Raw genomic sequence first — 27,156 nt, forward strand, 5'->3', positions numbered from 1 at the left:
GCAAGGCAGCACAGGATAAATCTACCCCACTCTTAGTGACTAATGTTGCCTCTGTGGGGACACTGACAGGGTCAAGCCACACTTCCGATCCCATCTGGATATTGGCAACTGCATTTACTGCAGGTTGACTAGAGGCATTATTTTTGTTTTTACAGCCAGAGTCTCCAGTTTGGTGCCCTTTTGTCTTACATTCGTGGCACCAAGCCTTGCTGTGGTCAAAGTGTCTCCCTTTGTACCCCCAGGACTGTGAGTAGTCTCTGGGCCTACCCTCCTATGCAGATTTTTGGGGGCCTTGAGAAGACTCTTTGTTGTTTTTACCCTGGCTCCCATCTTTCCCTTGGGGGGCTTTTTGGCCTCTTTCTTTTGGTCTCCCCCACCAGTGGTAGTTTTGGTTACCCTTGTTTTGACCCAATGGTTTGCCTTCTTCCCAGTTCTTGAGGGGAAAGTGGACCCAGGTCTACCAGATGTTGATATAGTCTATCACTGGAACAATTACTCAACAGATACTCTTTCATAAATCAATTATACAGCCCATCATAATCTTGTACCTTATTACCAGTCTACCAACCATCCAGCATTTTTACTGAATAGTCCACAAAGTCAACACAGGTTTGGCTCTGGGATTTTTGAGCCTCCCGGAACTTTATCCTGTACTCTTCAGTTGTAAATCCAAAGCCCTCACTCAGGGTACACTTCATGAGGTCATAGGATTTAGAGTCTGCCTCATTCAGTGTCAGGACCCTATCCCTGCACTTTCCTGAGAATGACTCCCACATCAGTGTGCCCCAGTATTTATTTTCAATTTCCCACCCAATACAGACTCTTTCAAAGGCAGAAAACCATTTCACTAAATCATCCCCTTCAGTAAAGGGAGGGACAGCTCCTTTTGGGAGTTTGATGTTGAAAGCTTTTTCTTTCAACACATGTATGCTGCCATCAGAGATGGGTGCCAAGCCCAACTCTTTTCTTTGCTTTTCTAACTCCAAAAGCTGACTTTCTAAAGCCAGTATTTTGGTCAGCCTGGGAATATCAAGGCCTGTCTCTGTGGGTGCTCTAGAGATTGTGTGAGGTACTTCATCCACCTCAGATAGATCTTCATCAATAACTGGGAGATGATCTCTTTCATACTGGGCCACCAGACACCTAAGTTTCTCTGTTTTGGGGCATTTTCCAGTTTGAATCCCGTATAGTCTGTAGAGTCCCTTTAACTGGTCATAGGTATATGGCTCACAAGGCTACAGGTTGAGCTCCTGGTTTGTGCACTCTGAATTAGACATTTTTATCTTACTAAAGTTAGGACCTTTTTGGGCAACCAACTAAAGCATTGACTTTTTAAAACGTTTTCTAAGTTGTAGGAACCTAACCAGGGCCCTGACAGGTATTTTAGAAATTTGTTAAAAAAATGTTAGTCAATTAGAAAAATCAAAAGCAATTAACTAAAAGACAATTTGGAGAGTTATTTGTGTGTTAACACAATTGTAAGAGTGATATCAGCAAACACAAAGGCCCATATTCATACTCTGTTTGCACTGAATTGGTGTCATTTTTATGACGCTAATTCAGCGCAAACCTAACTCCATATTTATACTTTGGCGCTAGACACATCTAGCGCCAAAGTTATGGAGTTTACGTCATTTTCTGGACATGGAAACTTACCTTGCATCAATGAGATGCAAGGTAGACGTTCCTATGCAGAAAACAACGATATGGCCTTAGCGCCATATTTTTCCCCCATGCTAAAATCCAGCACGGGGATGGGGGCCTTAAATAATGGCGCTAAGCTTGCTTAGCGCCATTATTTAACACCTGGTCAGGACAGGCATTAGGGGACCTGTCGCCCTTTTTCCATGGTCAGAGACCATGAAACACCCTCACCCACCCACACCAGGAAAACACCCAAGGATGGGGAGACCCCATCCCAGGTAAGAAGAGGTAGGTATGGGTAAGTATTAATTTTTATTTTACGAAGTGCCATAGGGGGTCCTAACTTGGCCCCCCCTACATGGTACTGGGCCCAATGGCCATGCCTAAGGGACAAAAGTCCCCTTGGCATGGCCATCTGGCTGGGGGCATGACTCCTGTCTTAACTGAGACAGGAGTCCTGTCCATGGGGTTCTAACGTCAGAAAATGACGCTAGTCTGGATAGAGGCATTTTTTGGGGGCCTCTGCCCGTACTAGCGTCATCCTCTGATGCTAAACTCCCTCCCTGTTCCTCCTAGGCCTCCCCCACCCAGCTAGCATCCTTTTCCAAGACGCTAGCCGGGCCTTACCGCTGGCTAGCCTCATACCATAAATATGACACCCCGCCGGCGTCTTGGTATGGTGCTAGCGGGCGGTAAGCTTTTTGACGCTGAACTGTTAGCGCAGTTCAGCGTCAAAAAGTATAAATATGAGCCAAAGTCTTTATCCCACCGCTGATCCACAAAATGTAGGAGGCTGGCCCTCTATGTAGTGCGCAAAACTAGGCACACGATGCACGGGGCGTCCAGGCAACCACACGTTGGTTTCCAAAGGTAATAATTAGACGAACTAATGCTTCAATTTTTATGGCAGCTGGTCGAGCAGTTAGGCTAATCCAGGAGATGTGCTAAGTATTTGCTGTACTCACAAATCCAATCATGCACTACACACACTCAATGAATAACTCAAGACCATATTTTATAAAAATACTTCAGACTTTTATATAAATTTTAAGACCAAAATCTTTAGAATATGTTAAGTACTTTTCTTGTTATGATTTTTTGAACTTTTAATGAAGTTAGTCTTTCTGTGCGTAATTACGCACCATAGGTTTCAATAGACAGTCACTTTTAAAAATGCATTAATCGTACAGTTGGGTTACCAGTTTCTTCTTTTGCAGGTTGGTTGAGGCAGTTGGTGGGCAGCTGGAGAGCCTCGGGTGGCTCCTGGTTCCAGTGGGAGCACCGTTGGAAAACCTCTTGGCACAGGCACAGGGCCACCTCGATAGGCCACTTGGAAAAGGAGCTGGCTTACAGTTGCCCTTTGAGGCTCCCCGCCAGGATGTTGCACATTCTTGCAGGAGGGGGTGTTAGCTTCTCCACCCAGGAAGGGCATTGTCTTACAAACCAGAGAGCCAAGGTTCTCCCCCAGGTTTCCATATTGGCGGTCTAGAAGTGGCAGGCTGGATGGAATCAGTCAGCAACTATGCCAGGTTAGGTTAGCTTTTGCATGGGCACCTCTAAGGGGGCCCCTGGGAACATTAAGGTTAAATCGAATACTGGTACCAGTTTGGATTTAATATTCTGACTTGTTTGATACCAAACAACCCAGGGTACAGAGTGGCCATCATGTAACTGGGGAACTCATGTTTGACCAGTGTCCAGTACATGTACTTAAAATGGCTGCTCTGATCCCTCACTATGTCCCAGGATTGGCAAGGACACAGTGAGGGCATATGACTCATGCAATGATGCCCTCACATATAGTATGGTGCACCCTGCCTTAGGGCTGTAAGGTCTGCTCGAGGGGTGACTTATCCATAGCATATGCAGTGTAGGGTGGACAGGGCACAGGGAGTGTGCCATGCCGAGTTTGTATTTTAGGTTTGCACCAGGACACTCAGCCTGCTATGGCAGTGCTGGGTGCATCTGGGTGCAAGGCTCTAGAGGGTGGTATAGCCAGTGCTGCTGCCCTCAGGGGCCTACCCCTAATATCCCATACCCTGGGTACTTGTGTATCCATTTACTAGGGTCTTACAGGGATATGTAAGAGTGTATCTGTAGGAAGTTGCCTTTGTATATATTATTTCAAAGGAAGAAATAGTGTGCACAGAGTCCAAGGGTTCCCCTTAGAGGTAAGATAATGGCAAAAGTAGATCATTCTAATGCTCTATTTTGTGGTAGTGTGGTCGAGCAGTAGGCTTATCAGAGGGCAGTGTTAAGCATTTGTTGTACACACACAGGCAATAAGTGAGGAACACACACTCAAAGACTTACTCCAGGCCAATAGGTTTTTATATTGAAAAATATATTTCCTTAGTTTATTTTAAGAACCACAGGTTCAAGATTTACAGTAAGCACTTTAAATGTAAGGTACTTTACTTAGATACTTTAGGAACTTTGAATAAAAGCAATATCATATAAAGCCTTTGTAAAAATGGCAATAAGCTATTTTCAAAGTGGACACTGTGCAAAAGTCAACAGTTCCTGGGGGAGGTAAGTAAAGGTTAGATTAGGAGGTAAGTAAAACACTTACAAGTCTCAGTTCTGGGGCATAGGCAGCCCACCGTTGGGGGTTCAAGGCAACCCCAAAGTTACCACACCAGCAGCTCAGGGCCGGTCAGGTGCAGTGGTCAAAGAGGTGCCCAAAACACATAGGCGCCTATGGAGAACAAGGGTGCTCTGGTTCCAGTCTGCCAGCAGGTAAGTACCTGCGTCCTCGGGGGCAGACCAGAGGGGTGTTGTAGACACAAGTAGGCACACAAAACACACCCTCAGCAGCACAGGGGCGGCTGGGTGCAGTGTGCAAAGCAGGCATCGGGTTTTAGATCGGAAACAATGAAGGGACCAGGGGGTCACTCTAATGGTGCAGGCAGGCACAAGGGGGGGCTTCTCGGGACAGGCACCACCTGGGCAAGGCAGAGGGTCGCTTGGGGGTCACTCTTGCGCTGAAGTTCGGTTCCTTCAGGTCCTGGGGCTGCAGATGCAGTGTTGGTTCCAGGCGTCGTTTTAGGCAGTCGCGGTCAGAGGCAGCCTCTGGATTCTCTCTGCAGGCGTTGCTGGAGGGGCTCAGGGGGGTCGTCTCTGGTTACTCATGGGCTTGCAGTTGCCGGGGAATCCTCCCAGAGGTGTTTGTTCTCTGGATCTCGAGCCGGGGGCGTCGGATGCAGAGTGTGAAGTCTCACACTTCTGGCAGGAAACGTGCAGTCTTGGAAAGTTGCTTCTTCATTGCAAAGAAGTAGCTGGTTTTGAACAGGGCCGCTGTTCACGGGGGTTTCTTGGTCCTTTAGTCCAGGGCAGTCCTGTGAGGCTTCAGAGGTTGCTGATCCCTGTCGGGAGCGTCCCTGGTGAAGGTTTTCGAAGTTGGAGACAGGCCGGTAGGGCTGGGGCCAAAGCAGTTGTCGTCTTCCTCCATCTCTGCAGGCTTGTAGGTCAGCAGTCCTTCTTGTTTCTTCAGGTTGCATCAATCTAGTTTCCTAGGTTCTGGGGAGCCCTTAAATACTGAATTTAGGGATTTGTTTAGGTCTAGGAGGGCAGTAGCCAATGGCTACTGTACTGGAGGGTGGCTACACCCTCTTTGTGCCTCCTCCCTGTGGGGAGAGTGGCACATCCCTAATCCTATTGGGGGATTCCTCCAAACTCAAGATGGAGGATTTCTCAAGGCAGGGGTCACCTCAGCTCAGGACACCTTAGGGGCTGTCCTGACTGGTGGGTGGCTCCTCCTTGTTTTTTTCATTATCTCCTCCAGCCTTGCCGCCAAAAGTGGGGGCAGTGGCTAGAGGGGTGGGCATCTCCACTAGCTAAGATGCCCTGGGGCACTGTAACAAAAGGGGTGAGCCTTTGAGCCTCACCGCCAGGTGTTACAGTTCCTGCAAGGGGAGGTGAGAAGCACCTCCACCCAGTACAGGCTTTGTTCCTGGCCACACAGTGACAAAGGCACTCTCCCAATGTGGCCAGCAACATGTCTGATGTGTGGTAGGCTGGCAGAAACTGGTCAGCCTACACTAGAAGTCGGATTGGTATTCAGGGGGCATCTCTAAGATGCCCTCTGGGTGTATGTTACTATAAATTGCACACTGGCATCAGTGTGCATTTATTGTGCTGAGAAGTTTGATACCAAACTTCCCAGTTTTCAGTGTAGCCATTATGGAACTGTGGAGTTAGTGTCTAACAGACTCCCAGACCATATACTCTTATGTCTACCCTGCAATTACAATGTCTAAGGTTTTGCTTAGACACTGTAGGGGCATAGTGCTCATGCACATATGCCCTCACCTGTGGTATTGTGCACTCTGCCTTAGGGGTGTAAGGCCTGCTAGAGGGTTGACTTAACTATGCCACAGGTAGTGTGAGGTTGGCATGGCACTCTGAGGGGAGTGCCATGTCAACTTTTTTCCCCACCAGCACACACAAGCTGGCAAGCAGTGTGCCTGTGCTGAGTGAGGGGTCCCCAGGGTGGCATAAGACATGCTGCAGCCCTTCGAGACCTTCCCTGACATCAGGGTCTTTGGTACCAGGGGTGCCAGTTACAAGGGACTTGCCTGAGTGCCAGGGGTGGGACAATTGTGGAGACAAGGGTACAGTTTAGGGAAAGATCACTGGTGCTGGGGCCTGGTTTGCAGGGTCCCAGCACACTTTCAAATCAAAACTTAGCATCAGCAAAGGCAAAAAGTTAGGGGGTAACCATGCCAAGGAGGCATTGTCTTACAGTTTCCAATTGTGCCAAGCATCACAACAGATTTAGGGTATGAGCTCTGGCCCAGGGAACCTGTTTAGCAGGGGCCATGGGCACTCCAACTTCTAGAACACAACAACATCAGGTAAAAAGTGGGGCCTAACAGTGCAAAAAGAGGCCTCCTCTCACAGTCAGGGGTTATGTGTATGCTAGATCCTTATACATGGAGCAAACGTTTAGTCTATTAAATGAAAGAAAATAGTTTTTTGTGCAGCGCCATGCTGAACTCACATATTTGAAGGTGCTCTCATGTGTGATAATGAAAAAAGGTGGCTCAGTGAAATAAAATATTTCCCTTGGATCACACAATTTGAGATCAGCTTATGAGTCAAGTGCATTAATGTTGGGTTGAGTAGATTATTCAAGACACTAAACTTACAGGTCTGGTAATATTTTTATGACGTTTCAAGGCCTGATGTCTGAGAAAAAAAACTCTACGTACAGGTGGTTATACCCTTGTCCACCAGTGGAAGTTTACTCCACGGTTCAGTTCTCCGGGAAGACAAGCAGATGAGCATTACTATACGTGTAGCAAAGCCTTCCCCGCACATTGATCATGTTAGATAAACAACACATTCTTCTCACTGTAGATGCAAGCGTGAGAAACACTCCCAAATATCAGAATGAGAACACCAACCTCACTACCCTAACTTCCCACATCATCCTGGGCTGACCTTTGCTAACTACCCTTAATTAATAGATGTTCAAGCTCAGCCGTCGAGCAAGGCGTTCACGGGGCACATGCCGGGAGGAGTCGATGTAATTTTGCAATTGCAGCCCAGGTGCTCACATTTTTCTCCTGTTGGCGCTACATGGCAGCCTTCCTAGCATGGAGAGTGGCTCCTTCTTGCGTCTGCTGCGGGACTCCGCCTTCACACGCGACATGCACACTTGCCAATGTCAGGGATGTAAACATAGGTGGAAGGAGACAGCCTGGACATATTTGAGACAATACTATTTTCTGTTTCTTCGTCCACGAGCTATGGAGAGAAGCTTTTCATCCTCTGTGAGCTGGTGGGGTGCCGCCCTAGCCCCCACCCCCCACCCATCTGAAGCAGATTAAAGGATGTTAGTGTGGGAGTTTGCAGTTGTCAGACTTGTCTCTTGGTGGAAAGCACGATGAAGTCCTAAAGGGAGATTGGAAGACCCAAAATGTGGTGAAAATGATGAGAAGCCACTTGGAGGTGGGACATACTGTTCAATCGAAAGAAGGGTCGGAGGGGTTGGCTGGACAAGGGGAGGAGAAGTAGAAGAGAATTAATTATTTTGTAATTTGGATTTTTCATTCATATGTGTTTATTCCATATTTTGTGAGTCATTGTGGATACCTGTGGAATTCTCTGACCTTTTCACACCTAAGATGTGTTTGTGATCTTTTGAGGTTTTCACAGTGCTGCCTGAGGGATGAGTCTCCCAGAATCACTTAGAGCAGTGTGTATTGTCATTACAGCTCATCTGTTGTGTAGGGCTCAGTGTATCCACTGAGAGTTACTTTTTCCACAAGTGGGCATGTCCCCCTTTCTAGACCACTTTTTGGTAGGATTCTTTTGTGTTATGAAGTATGATAATGCTTCTTCTCCTTTCTATTTACTTTGGCAGTTTGGAGCTTGTCTTCCCAACTCTGATCCAGAATCCACAGGGGAGAAGGCAGAAGATGCTCTCAATGGTAAACTAAACATCCTCCCAAGCATGAACTTCCCAAAAACACACCTGCCTTTCGTGGAGACTTCACAGAAGAAGGTTCAATCAAATGTGGCTGAACTCCACATAAAAAAGATCATTCGTGAAATGGACAAGCTTGTACCCAAAGTCACGTTCACTCACTTGGACAACACAACTTGTGCTGGACAGAGTCAGGTGTCCATCTTGAACCCCAAAGACACCTACTGCATTGGTGACAATGTGACGGTGAAACTCGATATGCACGACTACTTGGGGAACAGGAAGAAACATGGTGGTGACTTTCTAAGGGCGAGGATTTACTCACCAGAACTTGCTGCAGGAGCCTCCGGGAGGATCATAGACTTTGGCAATGGATCATACCATGTGCTTTTCACCTTGTTCTGGGCAGGAAAAGTCCAAATTTCCCTGCTTTTAGTCCATCCCAGCGAGGCTGTAGCCGGTATATGGAGGGCAAGAAACACTGGTTTCAACTATGTGAGTCATAATGCAAAGTTTACTAACTCAATGCGCAGTGTTGTGACGAACTGTGGGTTTGACTTGGACACCCAGGAGGAAGTGTGCGAATATATGGAGAAAAAAGACGAGTATCCCTTCTACTGCATCAAGCCTGCGCAGATGCCGTGCAGCTCCTTGACGCACATGACCAGCGTCTTCACTCAGCAGTCCTACCTCACCGACCTGGAGAGACCACTCTTCCACAGGTAAGTCCTCCAGTCCTCTGTGTCATCCAGCCTGATGCAAACACTGGTGTGGGTTTGGACACTTTCTCAGGGTATGGCCTCTGTCTCATGTTTATCAAAGAGGTCTCTGTCTTTGTGCAGAATTTTTTACATTATGCTGCCTTATTTGAGGTGATGACTAGTTGGGTGAAGTTAAGAGAGCTCAACCGATATCACCTTGCCCATTGTCTTAGAAATATTTCCTACTTTCCAGCGTCTGTTTTCCTCGGTGCGTTCCTTACACTTGCGATAGGGCCGTCCCCAGATATGCCCCTATGCCAAGCTCTAGATATATTTTTTACACAACTTCTTTATCACTTTCCCAAAGCCTTGGGCCCTTTCTCCTTTAGTAGAATTTAGGAAAGACATAGAGTGTCTCCTGCCAAGTAATTTGTTTTCAATCTGTGGTTTGCAGTGCAGGTGACTGGCAAATGACTATGGACCCTAAATGTGATGTTGCCCCCCCCCCCCCCCACTTCCCCCATATACTTACTCACTAGGGGGGGGCAACCCATCAGCCATTGGGAACCTGGGTATGAACATATGTACTGAAAACTGGCTCACTTCAAGCACAATAATGTTTTTCTCAGTCGAATCAATAACTGACAACAATGAATGCAAAGAAAAGAAGTCACAAGCCTTGCACAATCAATAGCAACTTTACTATGCATGAAACAAAAATGGGGTATTCAATGTTAATATATTTTAAGGTTGTTGCTAGAAGGAGCGTTCAGTGTCCCAAGTGACCACACAAAAGAGAATGGGAGAATGTGCACAGAAACACATAGAGTTTTGTGAGCTATTAGTTTGGCAGGAGTTGTGTTTGTCTGGGGTCTGATTGCAGACACCAGTGTCCTTGGTTTGGGTGGCGTTTGTCGCCGAAGTTTCAGCCTCGCATGGAATGCTGAGGTCTCACCAGGAGACACGGGCAGGATGAGACACCAGCCTTTCCAAATGCTGAAAATTCAAAACCCACCCAGATTCGATGACTGCAAGCCAAGAGGCCAGGGAGGAGCGTTGTGAAATGAAAAACTGCACCAGTAATGTCTTGTATGCTCACCTGAAGAACATCTGTGAGGCCGCAATGGTCACACCAGGTGCAGGGGTCGCGGTTGTTATCGAACATGTTGCAGTCACCTCTGTTACCGATGCACAACTTTCCAAGCAGCTTGGACTGATGATTTGAAACCAGATCTTCCCGCTCGTAAAGGGGACCCGATGTCAAGAGCCCCAGAGCCCGAGAGACGTCACCCTCATGTTGTAGACCTCGCAGCCTCACATACATTAGTTTGGAGCACCTCAGGCTCTTGGCGACTTTAACGACCCCTGGGAGGCCACAGAGGAAGGTGGTGTAATTAAACAGACAAGATCTGGAAACAGCAGCTTTGCCCACTGGCTTCTGGTGCAAATACCTAATGATATATTCTGTAAGGAGACGTTGTTAGCGTTGGCACCCTTGTCGTCTCACATGGACAATTAACTTATCAATTTTGTGATCCAACTGGTAATCCAAGCTCAACTCCATCTCTCCAAATCCAAAATGCATCCTCCCTTGGGAGTAGCTAGCTAAGGGAAGCCTACGAGACGCCCAGAGGTTTCCAGCATTAGTGCCTGGACGCAAGCAGTGCTGCCGCCTGGTATAGCTCGACCACACCTGAGGCTTCAGGTGGGACCCTCCGCTGTGGAAACGAAAACTCCAGGACATAGCTATCGGAATTCAGAGGGACAGGCAGGGTTAAAAGGGGGTGAAGATGGTCCAAATCTCCACATAACCAACTTGCATCTACAAGAAATGGCTGTGTCTGGCCGGCAGGACGTCCCTTGCTGATGGGACCGAGACATACAGATTATCTGAAAACCAAGTCTAGTGTCTTGAATGAACTCACGCAGCCAGAGACCTGTGCTCCTCGACCCCAGCCACGCCTGGATTATGCAAAACCTTGTTGTTTTTCCTTTATGACAACACTTTCAAAATTGATGACAATTTTGAGAGTCAAACAGACTCAATGAGGCCCACCTTCTCCTTCACCCAGGCACCAGTGCTTAATTTGTAAATAAAGAAATGCCGGTGCTCAAAGCCCTTCTCTTAAACACGAGGCTGCTGTAACTAAATCTGCCAGCACTGAATACCGAGGCAGCGTAATCCTGAAGCCATCTCGGGCCTCTTCAATCCATTTACGGCCGCTCCCTGCCCCTTCAGCTCATCCTGCAACTTTCTACTTTCTCCCTCTATGACGCTTTTACGTTTTTCCTTCTTCCGTCTTTCCCATATGTCTCTTTTGCTCGCAGCAAATGCTTTGGCAGAAGAATGAGCCCCGGCCCTCACAAATAAGTGACGGTGCTCAGCACCGGAAACAACAAGCACAAATTAAGCACTGCCCGGCACCTCCCACAGACTCTTACAAGTTTGGAAGGTTTGACCAAATGACTCCACAAGAAGTAAATGATATGATCCCTTCAATTCACTCAGGGTCTCCTCACGACCCTTGCCCGGCACACTTCATTCCTTCCTTTCCATGGCGGATCTCTCCCTCAGTTACTGATTCATTGAACCTCGCGCTTAACACAGCCGGGGTGCAGAGGAGTCTGCTAATCCTTCGATATCTTTCTGTTCCCACCACTTGCGGGGTAACAAGGGGTCCTCATTGAGCACTTCCCATCACTTGCGGGGTAACAAGGGGTCCTCACTGAGCCATTCCCATCACTTGCGGGGTAACAAGGGGTCCTCATTGAGCACTTCCCATCACTTGCGGGGTAACAAGGGGTCCTCATTGAGCACTTCCCATCACTTGCGGGGTAACACGGAGGTCGTCACTGAGCACTTCTCATCACTTGCGGGGTAACACAGGGGTACTCATTGAGCACTTCCCATCACTTGTGGGGTAACACAGGGGTCCTCACTGAGCCATTACCATCACTTGCGGGAAGCACAGGGGTACTCATTGAGCCTTTACCATCACTTGCGGGGTGACACAGGGGCCCTCATTGAGCCGTTCTCATCACTTGTGGGGTAACACAGGGGTCCTCATTGAGCCTTCCCATCACTTGCGGGGTGACACAGGGGCCCTCATTGAGCCGTTCTCATCACTTGTGGGGTAACACAGGGGTCCTCATTGAGCCTTCCCATCACTTGTGGGGTAACACAGGGGTCCTCATTGAGCCTTCCCATCACTTGTGGGGTAACACAGGGGCCCTCATTGAGCCGTTCTCATCACTTGTGGGGTAACACAGGGGTCCTCATTGAGCCTTCCCATCACTTGCGGGGTGACACAGGGGCCCTCATTGAGCCGTTCTCATCACTTGCGGGGTAACACAGGGGTCCTCATTGAGCCTTTTCCATCACTTGGGGGGGTAACACAGGGGTCCTCATTGAGCCTTCCCATCACTTGTGGGGTAACACAGGGGCCCTCATTGAGCCGTTCTCATCACTTGTGGGGTAACACAGGGGCCCTCATTGAGCCGTTCTCATCACTTGTGGGGTGACACAGGGGTCCTCATTGAGCCGTTCTCATCACTTGTGGGGTGACACAGGGGTCCTCATTGACCCATTCCCATCACTTGCGGGGTAACAAGGGGTCTTCATTGACCCATTCCCATCACTTGTGGGATAACCCAGGGGTCCTCATTGAGCCATTCCAATCACTTGCGGGGTAGCACAGGGGTCCTCATTGAGCCTTTACCATCACTTGCGGGGTGACACAGGGGTACTCATTGAGCCTTTACCATCACTTGCGGGGTGACACAGGGGTCCTCATTGAGCCTTTACCATCACTTGCGGGGTGACACAGGGGTCCTCATTGAGCCGTTCTCATCACTTGTGGGATAACCCAGGGGTCCTCATTGAGCCATTCCAATCACTTGCAGGGTAACACAAGGGTCCTCATTGAGCCTTCCCATCACTTGCGGGGTGACACACGGGTCCTCATTGAGCCTTCCCATCACTTGCAGGGTAACACAAGGGTCCTCATTGAGCCTTCCCATCACTTGCGGGGTGACACAGGGCCCTCATTGAGCACTTCCCATCACTTGCGGGGTAACACAGAGGTCCTCACTGAACCTTCCCATCACTTGCGGGGTGACACATGGGCCCTCATTGAGCACTTCCCATCACTTGCGGGGTAACACAGGGGCCCTCATTGAGCCGTTCTCATCACTTGCGGGGTAACACAGGGGTCCTCATTGAGCCTTTTCCATCACTTGGGGGGGTAACACAGGGGTCCTCATTGAGCACTTCCCATCACTTGCGGGGGGTAACACAGGGGTCCTCATTGAGCACTTCCCATCACTTGCGGGGTAACACAGGGGTCCTCATTGAGCCTTTTCCATCACTTGGGGGGGTAACACAGGGGTCCTCATTGAGCACTTCCCATCACTTGCGGGGGGTAACACAGGGGTCCTCATTGAGCCGTTCCCATCACTTGCGGGGTAACACAGGGGCCCTCATTGAGCCGTTCTCATCACTTGTGGGGTGACACAGGGGCCCTCATTGAGCCGTTCCCATCACTTGTGGGATGACACAGGGGCCCTCATTGAGCCGTTCCCATCACTTGCGGAGTAACACGGGGGTCCTCATTGAGCACTTCCCATCACTTGCGGAGTAACACGGGGGTCCTCACTGAGCCCTCACTGAGCCTTCCCATCACTTGTGGGGTAACACAGGGGTCCTCACTGAGCAATTCTCATCACTGGCGGGGTAACACAGGGGTCCTTATTGAGCTATTCCCATCACTTTTGGGGCAACACAGGGGTCCTCATTGAGCCATTCCCATCACTTGCGGGGTAACAAGGGGTCCTCATTGACCCATTCCCATCACTTGCGGGGTAACAAGGGGTCTTCATTGACCCATTCCCATCACTTGTGGGATAACCCAGGGGTCCTCATTGAGCCATTCCAATCACTTGCGGGGGGGCAACACAGGGGTCCTCATTGAGCACTTCCCATCACTTGCGGGGGGGGCAACACAGGGGTCCTCATTGAGCCGTTCCCATCACTTGCGGGGTAACACAGGGGCCCTCATTGAGCCGTTCTCATCACTTGTGGGGTGACACAGGGGTCCTCATTGAGCCCTACTCTCTTGAATATCTACCTGGCCTCGGTGGCAAACATCAGAAGGGATTGTGGCTTCGAGTTACTGTCTCATCCTGATGGGACTTAGCTGGTGGTTTCAATTGCCCCCAACCAGGAAGCAGTGGGACCAAGACTCAGACGGCTTCTCTGTGTCATCCCAGATGAAACTGAACGGTCTTCCACTTAATGGAGGTGACACAGAGATAGCCAACCACACATGGGCTGAGGATGGTGGTCCAAAGAACTGGGGGCCCCCACTCCCAAAAGGATTGCCAGAAACCTCAGCATTCTATTGGATGATAAGCTGAGCACTCAAAACCAAATTGCGTGAGCATGCAGCTCCTGTTTGGCATTCTGCATTTGCTTTCAGAGGTCTTGACCGGGATTCCTTTGCACTGTAAAACCACCATTATTCAAGTCCTCTTCAGCAGCCACCTAGATTATGGCAACATGTCAGTGGTCACTACGGGCAGGCCTACAGATTGTGCAGAATGCATCTGTGGAGCTGGTCTGCCGCCTATCTCCCAGGAGATCCGCGAGCCGCCCGTCATCGGCGCGGTCCCTCTGAGAAGCCGAGAACTCTGGGTGCAGAGTAAAGTTTTTATCAGGTGCAAGGCCCAAGGATTTCACCGTGCATGCAAGGGATGCTTTACAGTCATGCAGGTTTGAGGACCACATCTCTAGGTGGGATGCATTGAGGTGGAGAGTTCAGTTAGAGGCGGTGGTGCAGCATCCACGAGTGGAGATCAGTAAGAATTTTTAACAAGTTTGCGAAGTCCTCCATCTTTTAAGTAAAGCTATGTGTCGCCAGCACAGAGATTAAAAGAAGTTTGGGGATTTTCCAGGAGGGAGCATAGAAGCTCCATGTAAGGTCTCATTTAGGAGTTTTTGGTGCTGGGCAGCGCCGCAAGGAATCGTGTTGAGCTGCCCTACATCAAAGTCAAAGGACAGAAATGTGCCTTAGCTGTCCTTGTCCCCCTGCGATGCCACATAATGAGCTGCTTGGCACCAATGCAGCCACCCTTGCACCGTGGTGCAAGGCTGCCTATGTTGCATGCAGGATTGTGTTTGTGCAGGAAGGGACTCCTTCCTGCACAGAAACGATCCTGGGAAGCCTTTTCCTCCTTCTATACGTGCTGCACAATGCAGCACACATAGAAAAGGGAAAAAACATGGAGAAATAGTTATTTCTCCTTGGTGTGCCTCCCCTGTAGAGGCACGGGCGTTTGACGCATTCCCAGGTTTACAAAATCTCATAAATCTGGGAATGTGTCAGATGCCATGGGTGTTACTTGGGAACACCCACCTTAACGCCCATGGCCTGCCTCCCTGACGCAGGGCGAGGCAACGCAGCAACTTGCACTGCGTTGTCTCACTCCATATCTACAAGGTTATGAAAACCCACACAGGATGGCTTTACGTGGCCTTGTAAATATGGCTCTGCAGTGCGCACCACCGGCCTGTCACTAAAAGTGACAATCTGACAGCCACAGGGGGTTGTAAATAAGCCCCCGAACAGTGTTGGGAATAGGTCGGAGCTAGGGGTTCTCCTTGACGCAGAGCCATGGAGCTGGAGAGCGTTAGATAGTCTGACCTGTTGGGAGAGATTTGAGGGGCCGGTCTTGAAGCTGTTCACCATTGTCCCTTTGATCCCCATTTGACCTTTTAAGAGTTTTGTGAGGGGCTAATGATTCCTTGTGTCAGATGCGAAGAGAGATCCAACAGCACCAGGAGACCGGAGTCTCTGCTGTCCATTGTTTGAAGAGCATCATCCATTCTCTGCAGCATGGTGCTCTTGGTCCTGCAGCCAAGTCTGAGACCTGGCTGGTGACGGCGGTGCAGGAGGATCCTTTTTAGGATTTAGGGAAGGGTACCGACAAGAGGAATCAAAGAAGTTGTTTATTGATATATTGGTTATGCTGATTTGCCAGACAACTTTCCAGCAGTTTAGCTAGGATTGGGGTGTTAGAATTTGATTTGCATCAGTTGGGGTTCTGACCTGACCATTTTTCAGGCATTCGGGCACCACCCCTTGACTAAGGGAGGAACTGACTACTTGGATTAGGTCATGAATGAGGATGGGGCTATATTTTTGACCGTATTGGCTGGAACCAGGTCAGCGAAGAGAGAGAATGGCCTGATTGTGGAGAGCGCGTTTCTCAGTGCAGATTGAGTTAGCAGTTCTCAGCAGGGCCATAAATCTTTTTTGATGCATGACCGTGTACCCAGAGTAAGAGTCTGAGTTTCTTTTGGGATAGATAGTTCTATTTTGCTTGTCTCGACTATGAAGATGTTAGAGAGGGTATCCCAATTTTCCTTGTTAGATGGCCGATGGGTGGTGGATTTCAAAGAGCTTCCTGGGTTTCTTTTTGGCCATCCTTATTTCTCTACTGAAGAACTTCACTTTTGTTTCAAAGATCTGTCATTAGTATTGTAAATGTTTAAGTCAAACTATTCTAGGGATTCCTTTGAGGGTGTTTGTCACAAGGTGTGCTCTAAGGTACTGAGGTTTTCCCTTTCCACAAGGAGTTGTTTAAAGTACCATCGACCCTGTAGGTGCTGTCAGTTGTTCGAGTCTGAGTGGGGCAAATTCATTAATGCCTTCTGTCCCAATGGTACAACTCTCTACAGGTCACGTTGTGTCGTTAATTGGCTGTGAGATCAAAAGCTTATTTTTATTTAGGAGCTTTGAAGGGACTGGTAGTTGTAGTTAATGTCCTGGCCCAGGTCTAGGTTTCTTAGTTTGTCTGCATGAGGATGTTTTAATGCAGAGAACGCAGAAGAGCACAAAAAAGCAGTCAAATAATTCACCTGGTATTGGGGTGGCTCTCAATTAGGTATTTTTTCCTAATGGAGAGGCTGAGAATGGAACTCTTCATGTGGGTAAGGGTGAAACAGAATTAGTTGAGGTCTTTGTTCTTTATAAATAGAGTTGAGTAACTGCTGAGTCACATATATCTTCCCAGTGTAAATTGAAGTCTCTGAAGACATTATTGTTCATCACTGTAGGAAGTTGGCTCTGTATATACTATTTCAAAGTAAGAGATAAAGTGCACAGAGTCCAAGGGTTCCCCTTAGAAGTAAGATAGTGGCAAAATTAGATCATTCTAATGCTCTATTTTGTGGTAGTGTGGTTGAGCAGTAGGCTTATCAGAGGGTAGTGTTAATTATTTGTTGTACACACACAGGCAATAAATGAGGAAGAAAAACTCAAAAACTTAACTCCAGGCCAATAGTTTTTATATATTTTCATAATTTATTTTAGGACCACAAGATTCAAGATTTGAAGTAAATACATAGGTAAGTAAGGAACTTAGAATTAGAGCAGTCACATACACAGTTTTAGTTAAAATGGCAAGAAGCTATTTTAAAAGTGGATACTGCACAAATCAACAGTTCCTGGGGGAGGTAAGTAAGGTTAAGTTTCTGAGGTAAGTACGGCACTTACAAGTTCAGTTTCCTTGGCATAGGTAGCCCACCGTTGGAGGTTCAAGGCAACCCCAAAGTCACTGCACCAGCAACAAAAGGCCGGTCAGGTGCAGAGGTCAAAGGAGGGCCCAAAACACATAGGTGCCTATGGAGAACAGGGGTGCTCCAGTTCCAGTCTGCCAATAAGTACCTGCGTCTTCGGAGGGCAGACTAGGGGGGTTTTGTAGAGCACTGGGGGGACACAAGTAGGTACACAAAAAACACACCCTCAGCAGCACAGGGGCGGCCGGGTGCAGTGTGCAAAGCAGGTGTCGGTTATGAAAATGGATCAATGGAGGGACCTGGGGGGTCACTCTAGCGGTGCAGGCAGGGCACAGGGGGGCTTCTCGGGCTAGGCAGAGGGTTGCCTGAGGGTCACTTCTGCACTGGAGTTCGGTTCCTTCTTGTCCTGGGGGCTGCGGGTACAGTGCTTGTTCCAGGCTTGGGGTTCCTTGGTTCAGGCAGTCGTGGTCAGGGGGTGCCTCTGGATTCTCTCTGTATGCGTTGCTGTGGGATCCAGGGAGGTCGTCTCGGGTTACTCATGAGGTCGCAGTCGCCTGGGAGTCTTCCCTGTAGTGTTGGTACTCTGGAGCTCGAGCTGGAGGCGTCGGGTGCAGAGTGTGAAGTCTCACGCTTCCGGCGGTAAGAGTGAGTTCGTTAAAAGTTGCAAGAAAGTTGCAAAGTTGTTGCTGTTTTTGAACAGTGCTGCTGTTCACAGGAGTTTCTTGTTCCTTTTAGAAGCAGGGTAGTCCTCTGAGGCTTTAGAGGTCACTGGTCCCTGTTGGATGCGTCACTGTGCAGGTCTGGAGACAGGCCGGTAGGGCTGGTGCCAAAGCAGTTGTCGTCTCCGTCGTCTCTGCAGGGCTTTCAGGTCAGCAGAGGGGTGGGCATCTCCACTAGCTGGGATGCCCTGGGGTGTTACAGTCCCTGCAGGGGGAGGTGGGAAGCACCTCCACCCAGTACACGCCTTTTTCCTGGCCACAGAGTGACAAAGGCACTCTCCCCATGTGGCCAGAAACTTGTCTGGTTGTGGCAGGCTGGCAGAAACTGGTCAGCCTAGCACTAGGAGTCGGATTGGTATTTAGGGGGCATCTCTAAAATGCCCTCTGGGTGCATTTTACAATAAATTCCACACTGGCATCAGTGTGCATTTATTATGCTGAGAAGTTTGATACCAAACTTCCCAGATTTCAGTGTAGCCATTATGGAACTGTGGAGTTCGCGATTGACAAACTCTCAGACCATATACTCTTTATGCCTACCATGCACTTATAATGTCTAAGGTTTTGCTTAGACACTGTAGGGGCATAGTGCTCATGCACATATGCCCTCACCTGTGGTATTGTGAACCCTGCCTAAGGGCTATAAGGCCTGCTAGAGGGGTGACTTAGTTATGCCACAGGCAGTGTGAGGTGGGCATGGCACTCTGAGGGGAGTGCCATGCCGACTAAGACATTTTCTCCCCACCAGCACACACAAGCTGTGAGGCAGTGTGCATGTGCTGAGTGAGGGGTCACCAGGGTGGCATAAGACATGTTGCAGCCCTTAGAGACCTTCCCTGGCATCAGGGCCATTGGTACCAGTGGTAACATTTACAAGGGACTTATCTGGGTGCGAGGGCTGTGCCAATTGTGGGAACAAAGGTACAGTTTAGGGAAAGAACACTGGTGCTGGGGCCTGGTTAGCAGGATCCCAGCACACTTTCAATCAAAACTGGCATCAGCAAAAGGCAAAAAGTCAGGGGGGTAACCATGCCAAGGAGGCATTTCCTTACAATCACGCTTTCAGCTTTACCTTCATCAGGTATTCAGCAAAGAGACCTTGGGCCCTTGAGGTGGGGGTGGTGCAGATAACGTAGAATAATGTGGACCTCTGATGGAATGTCTTTAATTTAACAGAAAGACCCTAAAATGTGTGTGCCTAGCCTGACTTTAAATGTTTGCATGGGAGGGTTTCTGGGAGGTGGAAGACCTTGAATGGGGATTGAGAGAGTTGAAGTCACCCTTCGAGCTAGCTTGGGGTGGCAGGTTTTAATTGGGTTGAGAGAGGGAGCCTTGGGATTCATCAATATAATTTTGCCATCCCAGAAAGCAAGTAAGAGCTGACTGTAAATTGAAGAGAGTTCACGGTATTGGTGGAAAGAATACTGGAAGAGGATAGCTGTTTTATCTGAGAGACAGGAGAGTGCGTGCTGTCAGTGAGGGCATTCTGTTCAGGGGAGGCGGAAGTGTTTGCTCGGCCAGTGTCACGGTTGCAGGGCAGCGCATTACTCATAATGTGAGATCACTCAGGTTTGTAGCATGCAATAGATGAGGCTTCGGGAACAGGGAGGCGGGAGGGAGCTTTGAGAGAGGTTCTTGCGGGGGCTTCGGGGATAGGTAGGAGGGAGGAAGCTTTGAGAGAGGTTCTTGCAGGGGCTTTGGGGATAGGTAGGCGGGTGGGAGCTTTGAGAGAGGTTCTTGCAGGGGCTTCGGGATAGGTAGGCGGGAGAGAGCTTTGAGAGAGGTTCTTGCAGGGGCTTTGGGGATAGGTAGGAGGGGAGGAAGCTTTGAGAGAGGTTCTTGCGAGGGCTTCACGGATAGGTAGGGGGAAGGAAGCTTTGAGAGAGGTTCTTGCGGGGGCTTCGGGATAGGTAGGAGGGGAGGGAGCTTTGAGAGAGGTTTTTGCAGGGGCTTCGGGGATAGGTAGGCGGGGGAAGCTTTGAGAGAGGTTCTTGCAGGGGCTTTGGGGATAGGTAGGCGGGAAGAAGCTTTAAGAGAGGTTCTTGCGGGGGCTTCGGGATAGGTATGGGGAGGGAGCTTTGAGAGAGTTTCTTGCTGGGGCTTCGGGGATAGGTAGGCGGGAGGGAGCTTTGAGGGAGGTTCTTGCGGGGCTTCGGGAATAGGTAGGTGGGAGGGAGCTTTGAGAGAAGTTCTTGCGGGGGCTTCGGGGTAGGTAGGGGGAGGGAGCTTTGAGAGAGGTTCTTGCGGTGGCTTCGGGATAGGTAGGAGGGGAGGGAGCTTTGAGAGAGGTTCTTGCGGGGGCTTCTGGGATAGGTAGGGGGGAGGGAGCTTTGAGAGAGGTTCTTGCGGGGGCTTCAGGGATAGGTAGGAGGGGAGGGAGCTTTGAGAGAGATTCTTGCGGGGGCTTCGGGGATAGGAAGGTGGGAGGAAGCATTGAGAGAGGTTCTTGCGAGGGCTTCGGGGATAGGTAGGAGGGGAGGGAGCTTTGAGAGTTTCTTGCGTGGGCTTCAGGGATAGGTAGGCGGGAGGGAGCTTTGAGAGAGGTTCTTGCGGGGGCTTCGGGGATAGGTAGGAGGGGAGGGAGCTTTGAGAGGTTCTTGCGGGGGCTTCGGGGATAGGTAGGAGGGAGGGAGCTTTGAGAGAGGTTCTTGCGGTGGCTTCGGGGATAGGTAGGCTGGAGGGAGCTTTGAGAGAGGTTCTTGCGGTGGCTTCGGGGATAGGTAGGCTGGAGGGAGCTTTGAGAGAGTTTCTTGCGGGGGCTTCGGGGATAGGTAGGAGGGGAGGAAGCTTTGAGAGAGGTTCTTGCGGGGGCTTCGGGGATAGGTGGGAGGGAGCCTTGAGAGAGGTTCTTGCAGGGGCTTCGGGGATCTGTAGGTGGGAGGGAGCTTTGAGAGAGGTTCTTGATGGGGGCTTCGGGGATAGGTAGGAGGGGAGGAAGCTTTAAGAGAGGTTCTTGCGGGGGCTTCGGGGATAGGGAGAAGGGGAGGAAGCTTTGAGAGACGTTCTTGCAGGGGATTCGGGGATAGGTAGGAGGGGAGGAAGCTTTGAGAGAGGTTCTTGTGGGGGCTTCGGCGATAGGTAGGCAGGAGGGAGCTTTGAGAGAGGTTCTTGCAGGGTCTTTGGGGATAGGTAGGTAGGAGGGAGCTTTGAGAGAGGTTCTGGCAGGGGCTTTGGGGATAGGTAGGTGGGAGGGAGCTTTGAGAGAGGTTCTTGCAGGGTCTTTGGGGATAGGTAGGTAGGAGGGAGCTTTGAGAGAGGTTCTTGCAGGGTCTTTGGGGATAGGTAGGTGGGAGGAAGCTTTGAGAGATGTTCTTGCAGGGACTTCGGGGATAGGTAGGTGGGAGGGACCTTTGAGAGAGGTTCTTGCGGGGCTTCGGGGATCGGTAGGAGGGAGGGAGCTTTGAGAGAGGTTCTTGCAGGGCTTGCAGGGGCTTCTGGGATAGGTAGGAGGGGAGGGAGCTTTGAGAGAGGTTCTTGCGGGGTGTAGGAAGTTGGCTCTGTATATACTATTTCAAAGTAAGAAATAGCATGCACAGAGTCCAAGGGTTCCCCCTTAGAGGTAAGATAGTGGCAAAAAGAGATCATTCTAATGCTCTATTTTGTGGTAGTGTTGTCGAGCAGTAGGCTTATCAGAGGGTAGTGTTAAGCATTTGTTGTACACACACAGGCAATAAATGAGGAACACATACTCAAAGACAATTCCAGGCCAATAGGTTTTTATATAGAAAAATATATTTTCTTAGTTTATTTTAAGAACCAAGGTTCAAGATTTACCATCAATACTTTAAATGAAAGGTATTTCACTTAGGTATCACAGGAACTTTGAATCAGCAAAATAGCATGTATAGTTTTGGCAAAAATGGCAATAAGCTATTTTAAAACAGACACAGTGCAAATTTCAACAGTTCCTGGGGGAGGTAAGTGTTTGTTAGTTTTGCAGGTAAGTAAACCACCTACAGAGTTCAAAGTTGGGTCCAAGGTAGCCCACCGTTGGGGGTTCAGGGCAACCCCAAAGTCACCACACCAGCAGCTCAGGGTCGGTGAGGTGCAGAGGTCAAAGTGGTGCCCAAAACACATAGGCTTCAATGGAGAAGGGGGTGCCCCGGTTCCAGTCTGCCAGCAGGTAAGTACCGGCGTCTTCGGAGGACAGACCAGGGGGGTTTTGTAGGGCACCGGGGGGGGACACAAGTCAGCACAAAAAGTACACCCTCAGCGGCACGGCGGCGGCCGGGTGCAGAGTGCAAACAGGCATTGGGTTTGCAATGGAGTTTAATGGGAGACCCAGGGGTCTCTTCAACGAAGCAGGCAGGCAAGGGGGGGGGCTCCACGGGGTAGCCACCACCTGGGCAAGGGAGAGGGCCACCTGGGGGTCGCTTCTGCACTGGAGGTCGGATCATTCAGGTCCTGGGGGCTGCAGGTGCAGTGTCGGGTTCTTAGAAGCAGGCAGTCGCGGTCAGGGGGAGCCTCTGGATTCCCTCTGCAGGCGTCGCTGGGGGGGTTCAGGGGGGTCAACTCTGGCTACTCACAGGGTCGCAGTCGCCGGGGAGTCCTCCCTGTAGTGTTCTTTCCCTGCAGGTCGAGCCGGGGGCGTCAGGTGCAGAGTGGAAAGTGTCACACTTCCGACGGGAAACGTGCAGTCCTTTAAAAGTTGTTTCTTCTTTGGAGCAGAGCCGCTGTCCTCGGGAGTTCTTGTTCCTTTTAGAAGCAGGGTAGTCCTCTGAGGCTTCAGAGGTCGCTGGACCCTGGGGGACGCGTCACTGTTGCAGCTTTTCTTGAAGTGGGGAGACAGGTCGGTAGGGCTGGGGCCAAAGCAGTTGGTGTCTCCGTCTTCTCTGCAGGGCTTCAGGTCAGCAGTCCTTCTTCGTCTTCAGGTTGCAGGAATCTATTTTCCTAGGTTCTGGGGGCCCCTAAATACTCAATTTACGGGTGTGTTTAGGTCTGGGGGGTTAGTAGCCAATGGCTACTGGCCCTGAGCGTGGCTACACCCTCTTTGTGCGTCCTCCCTGAGGGGAGGGGGTCACATCCCTAATCCTATTGGGGGAATCCTCCATCTGCAAGATGGAGGATTTCTAAAAGTCAGAGTCACCTCAGCTCAGGACACCTTAGGGGTTGTCCTGACTGGCCAGTGACTCCTCCTTGTTTTTCTCATGATCTCCTCCGGCCTTGCCGCCAAAAGTGGGGCCGTGGCCGGAGGGGGCGGGCATCTCCACTAGTTGGAATGCCCTGTGGCGCTGTAACAAAGGGGGTGAGCCTTTGAGGCTCACCGCCAGGTGTTACAGCTCCTGCAGGGGGAGGTGAGAAGCACCTCCACCCAGTACAGGCTTTGTTACTAGCCACAGAGTGACAAAGGCACTCTCCCCATGTGGCCAGCAACATGTCTGGTGTGTGGCAGGCTGGTAAAACTAGTCAGCTCACATTGGAAGTCGGGTATGTTTTCAGGGGGCATCTCTAAGATGCCCTCTGGGGTGTATTTCACAATAAAATGTACACTGGCATCAGTGTGCATTTATTGTGCTGAGAAGTTTGATACCAAACTTCCCAGTTTTCAGTGTAGCCATTATGGTGCTGTGGAGTTCGTGTTTGACAGACTCCCAGACCATATACTCTTATGGCTACCCTGCACTTACAATGTCTAAGGTTTTGCTTAGACACTGTAGGGGCATAGTGCTCATGCACCTATGCCCTCATCTATGGTATAGTGCACCCTGCCTTAGGGCTGTAAGGCCTGCTAGAGGGGTGACATATCTATGCCATAGGCAGGGTGAGGTTAGCATGGTACCCTGAGGGGAGTGCCATGTCGACTTAATCATTTTCTCCCCACCAGCACACACAAGCTGGCAAGCAGTGTGACTGTGCTGAGTGAGGGGTCCCCAGGGTGGTATAAGACATTCTGCAGCCCTTAGAGACTTTCCCTGGCATCAGGGCCCTTGGTACCAGGGGTACCAGTTACAAGGGACTTACCTGGATGCCTGGGTGTGCCAATTGTGGAAACAAAGGTACAGTTTTAGGGAAAGAACACTGGTGCTGGGGCCTGGTTAGCAGGCCTCAGCACACTTTCAAATCATAAGTTGGCATCAGCAAAGGCAAAAAGTCTGGGGGTAACCATGCCAAGGAGGCATTTCCTTACACTGGGGCTTCGGGGATAGGTAGGTGGGAGGGAGCTCTGAGAGAGGTTCTTGCAGGGGCATCGGGGATAGGTAGGAGGGGAGGAAGCTTTGAGAGAGGTTCTTGCGGGGGCTTCGGGATAGGTAGGAGGGGAGGGAGCTTTGAGAGAGGTTCTTGCGGGGGCTTCGGGGATAGGAAGGTGGGAGGAAGCATTGAGAGAGGTTCTTGCGAGGGCTTCGGGGATAGGTAGGAGGGGAGGGAGCTTTGAGAGTTTCTTGCAGGGGCTTCGGGGATAGGTAGGGGGGAGGGAGCTTTGAGAGAGGTTCTTGCGGGGGCTTCGGGGATAGGTAGGAGGGGAGGGAGCTTTGAGAGGTTCTTGCGGGGGCTTCGGGGATAGGTAGGAGGGAGGGAGCTTTGAGAGAGGTTCTTGCAGGGGCTTCGAGGATAGGTAGGCGGGAGGGAGCTTTGAGAGAGGTTCTTGCAGGGGCTTCGGGGATAGGTAGGCGGGAGGGAGCTTTGAGAGAGGTTCTTGCAGGGGCTTCGGGGATAGGTAGGCGGGAGGGAGCTTTGAGAGAGGTTCTTGCGGGGTCTCCGGGGATAGGTAGGAGGGGAGGGAGCTTTGAGAGAGGTTCTTGCGGGGGCTTCGGGGATAGGTAGGAGGGGAGGGATCTTTGAGAGAGGTTCTTGTGGGGGCTTTGGGGATAGGTAGGCGGAGGAAGCTTTGAGAGAGGTTCTTGCGGGGGCTTTGGGGATCGGTAGGCTGAAGGAAGCTTTGAGAGAGGTTCCTGGGGGGCTTCGGGGATAGGTAGGAGGGAGGGAGCTTTGAGAGAGGTTCTTGCCGGGGCTTCGGGGATAGGTAGGAGGAAAGGGAGCTTTGAGAGAAGTTCTTGGGGGGCTTTGGAGATAGGTAGACGGGAGGAAGCTTCCAGAGTGGTTCTTGTGGGGGCTACGAGGATACGTAGGAGGAGAGGGAGCTTTGAGAGAGGTTCTTCCAGGGGCTTCAGAGATAGGTAGGAGGGGAGGGAGCTTTGAGAGAGGTTCTTGCAGGGGCTTCGGGGATAGGTAGGCGGGAGGGAGCTTTGAGAGAGGTTCTTGCAGGGGCTTTGGGGATAGGTAGGCGGGAAGAAGCTTTAAGAGAGGTTCTTGCGGGGGCTTCGGGATAGGTAGGAGGGGAAGGAGCTTTGAGAGGTTCTTGCAGGGGCTTCAGAGATAGATAGGCGGGAGGGAGCTTTGAGAGAAGTTCTTGCGGGGGCTTCGGGGTAGGTAGGGGGAGGGAGCTTTGAGAGAGGTTCTTGCGGTGGCTTCGGGATAGGTAGGAGGGGAGGGAGCTTTGAGAGAGGTTCTTGCGGGTGCTTCTGGGATAGGTAGGCGGGAGGAAGCTTTGAGAGAGGTTGTTGCGGGGGCTTCGGGGATAGGTAGGAGGGGAGGGAGCTTTGAGAGTTTCTTGCAGGGGCTTCGGGATAGGTAGGGGGGAGGGAGCTTTGAGAGAGGTTCTTGCGGGGGATTCGGGGATAGGTAGGAGGGGAGGGAGCTTTGAGAGAGGTTCTTGCGGGGGCTTCGGGGATAGGTATGGGGAGGGAGCTTCGAGAGAGGTTCTTGCGGGGGCTTTGGGGATAGGTAGGGGGGAGGGAGCTTTGAGAGGTTCTTGCGGGGGCTTCGGGGATAGGTAGGCGGGAGGGAGCTTTGAGAGAAGTTCTTGCAGGGGCCTCGAGGATAGGTAGGCGGGAGGGAGCTTTGAGAGAGGTTCTTGCAGGGGCTTCGGGGATAGGTAGGCGGGAGGGAGCTTTGAGAGTGGTTCTTGCAGGGGGCTTCGGGGATAGGTAGGGGGGAGGGAGCTTTGAGAGAGGTTCGTGCTGGGGCTTCGGGGATAGGTAGGTGGGAGGGAGCTTTGAGAGAGGTTCTTGCGGGGTCTTCGGGGATAGGTAGGAGGGGAGGGAGCTATGAGAGAGGTTCTTGCGGGGGCTTCGGGAATAGGTAGGAGGGGAGGGAGCTTTGAGAGAGGTTCTTGTGGGGGCTTTGGGGATAGGTAGGCGGGAGGAAGCTTTGAGAGAGGTTCTTGCGGGGGCTTCAGGGATCGGTAGGCGGAAGGAAGCTTTGAGAGAGGTTCTTGCGGGGGCTTCGGGATAGGTAGGAGGGAGGGAGCTTTGAGAGAGGGTCTTGCCGGGGCTTCGGGGATAGGTAGGAGGAAAGGGAGCTTTGAGAGAGGTTCTTGCGGGAGCTTCGGGGATAGGTAGGCGGGAGGAAGCTACGAGAGTGGTTCTTGTGGGGGCTACGGGGATAAGTAGGCGGGAGGGAGCTTTGAGAGATGTTCTTGCAGGGGCTTCGGGGATACGTAGGAGGGGAGGGAGCTTTGAGAGAGGTTCTTGCAGGGGCTTCAGGGATAGGTAGGAGCGGAGGGAGGTTTGAGAGAGGTTCTTGCAGGGGCTTCGGGGATAGGTAGGCGGGAGGGAGCTTTGAGAGAGGTTCTTGCGGGGGCTTCGGGATAGGTAGGTGGGAAGAAGCTTGAGAGAGGTTCTTGCGGGGGCTTCGGGATAGGTAGGAGGGGAAGGAGCTTTGAGAGGTTCTTGCAGGGGCTTCAGGGATAGGTAGGCGGGAGGGAGCTTTGAGAGAGGTTCTTGCTGGGGCTTCGGGGATAGGTAGGCGGGAGAGAGCTTTGAGAGAGGTTCTTGCGGGGGCTTCGGGAATAGGTAGGTGGGAGGGAGCTTTGAGAGAGGTTCTTGCGGGGGCTTCGGGGATAGGTAGGGGGAGGGAGCTTTGAGAGAGGTTCTTGCGGTGGCTTCGGGGATAGGTAGGAGGGGAGGAAGCTTTGAGAGAGGTTTTTGCGGGGGCTTCACGGATAGGTAGGAGGGAAGGAAGCTTCGAGAGAGGTTCTTGTGGGGGCTTTGGGGATAGGTAGGAGGAGAGGGAGCTTTGAGAGAGGTTCTAGCGGGGGCTTCGGGGATAGGCAGGTGGGAGGGAGCTTTGAGAGAGGTTCTT

General features: G+C 50.9%; 1 protein-coding gene across 1 annotated transcript in view; it reads left to right on the forward strand.

Annotated features, from left to right (window-relative positions):
• LOC138249650 (NXPE family member 4-like) overlaps positions 1-27,156 on the forward strand; it is a 262,230-nt gene that overhangs the window by 108,635 nt on the left and 126,439 nt on the right. Inside the window, exon 3 of the mRNA XM_069203604.1 lies at positions 8,015-8,799. Coding sequence (XP_069059705.1) covers positions 8,015-8,799 — 785 coding nt within the window. The remainder of the gene's footprint in view (positions 1-8,014; positions 8,800-27,156) is intronic.

The sequence above is a fragment of the Pleurodeles waltl genome, chromosome 8 (genome assembly GCF_031143425.1).
Source record: "Pleurodeles waltl isolate 20211129_DDA chromosome 8, aPleWal1.hap1.20221129, whole genome shotgun sequence".
Taxonomy (NCBI): domain Eukaryota; kingdom Metazoa; phylum Chordata; class Amphibia; order Caudata; family Salamandridae; genus Pleurodeles; species Pleurodeles waltl.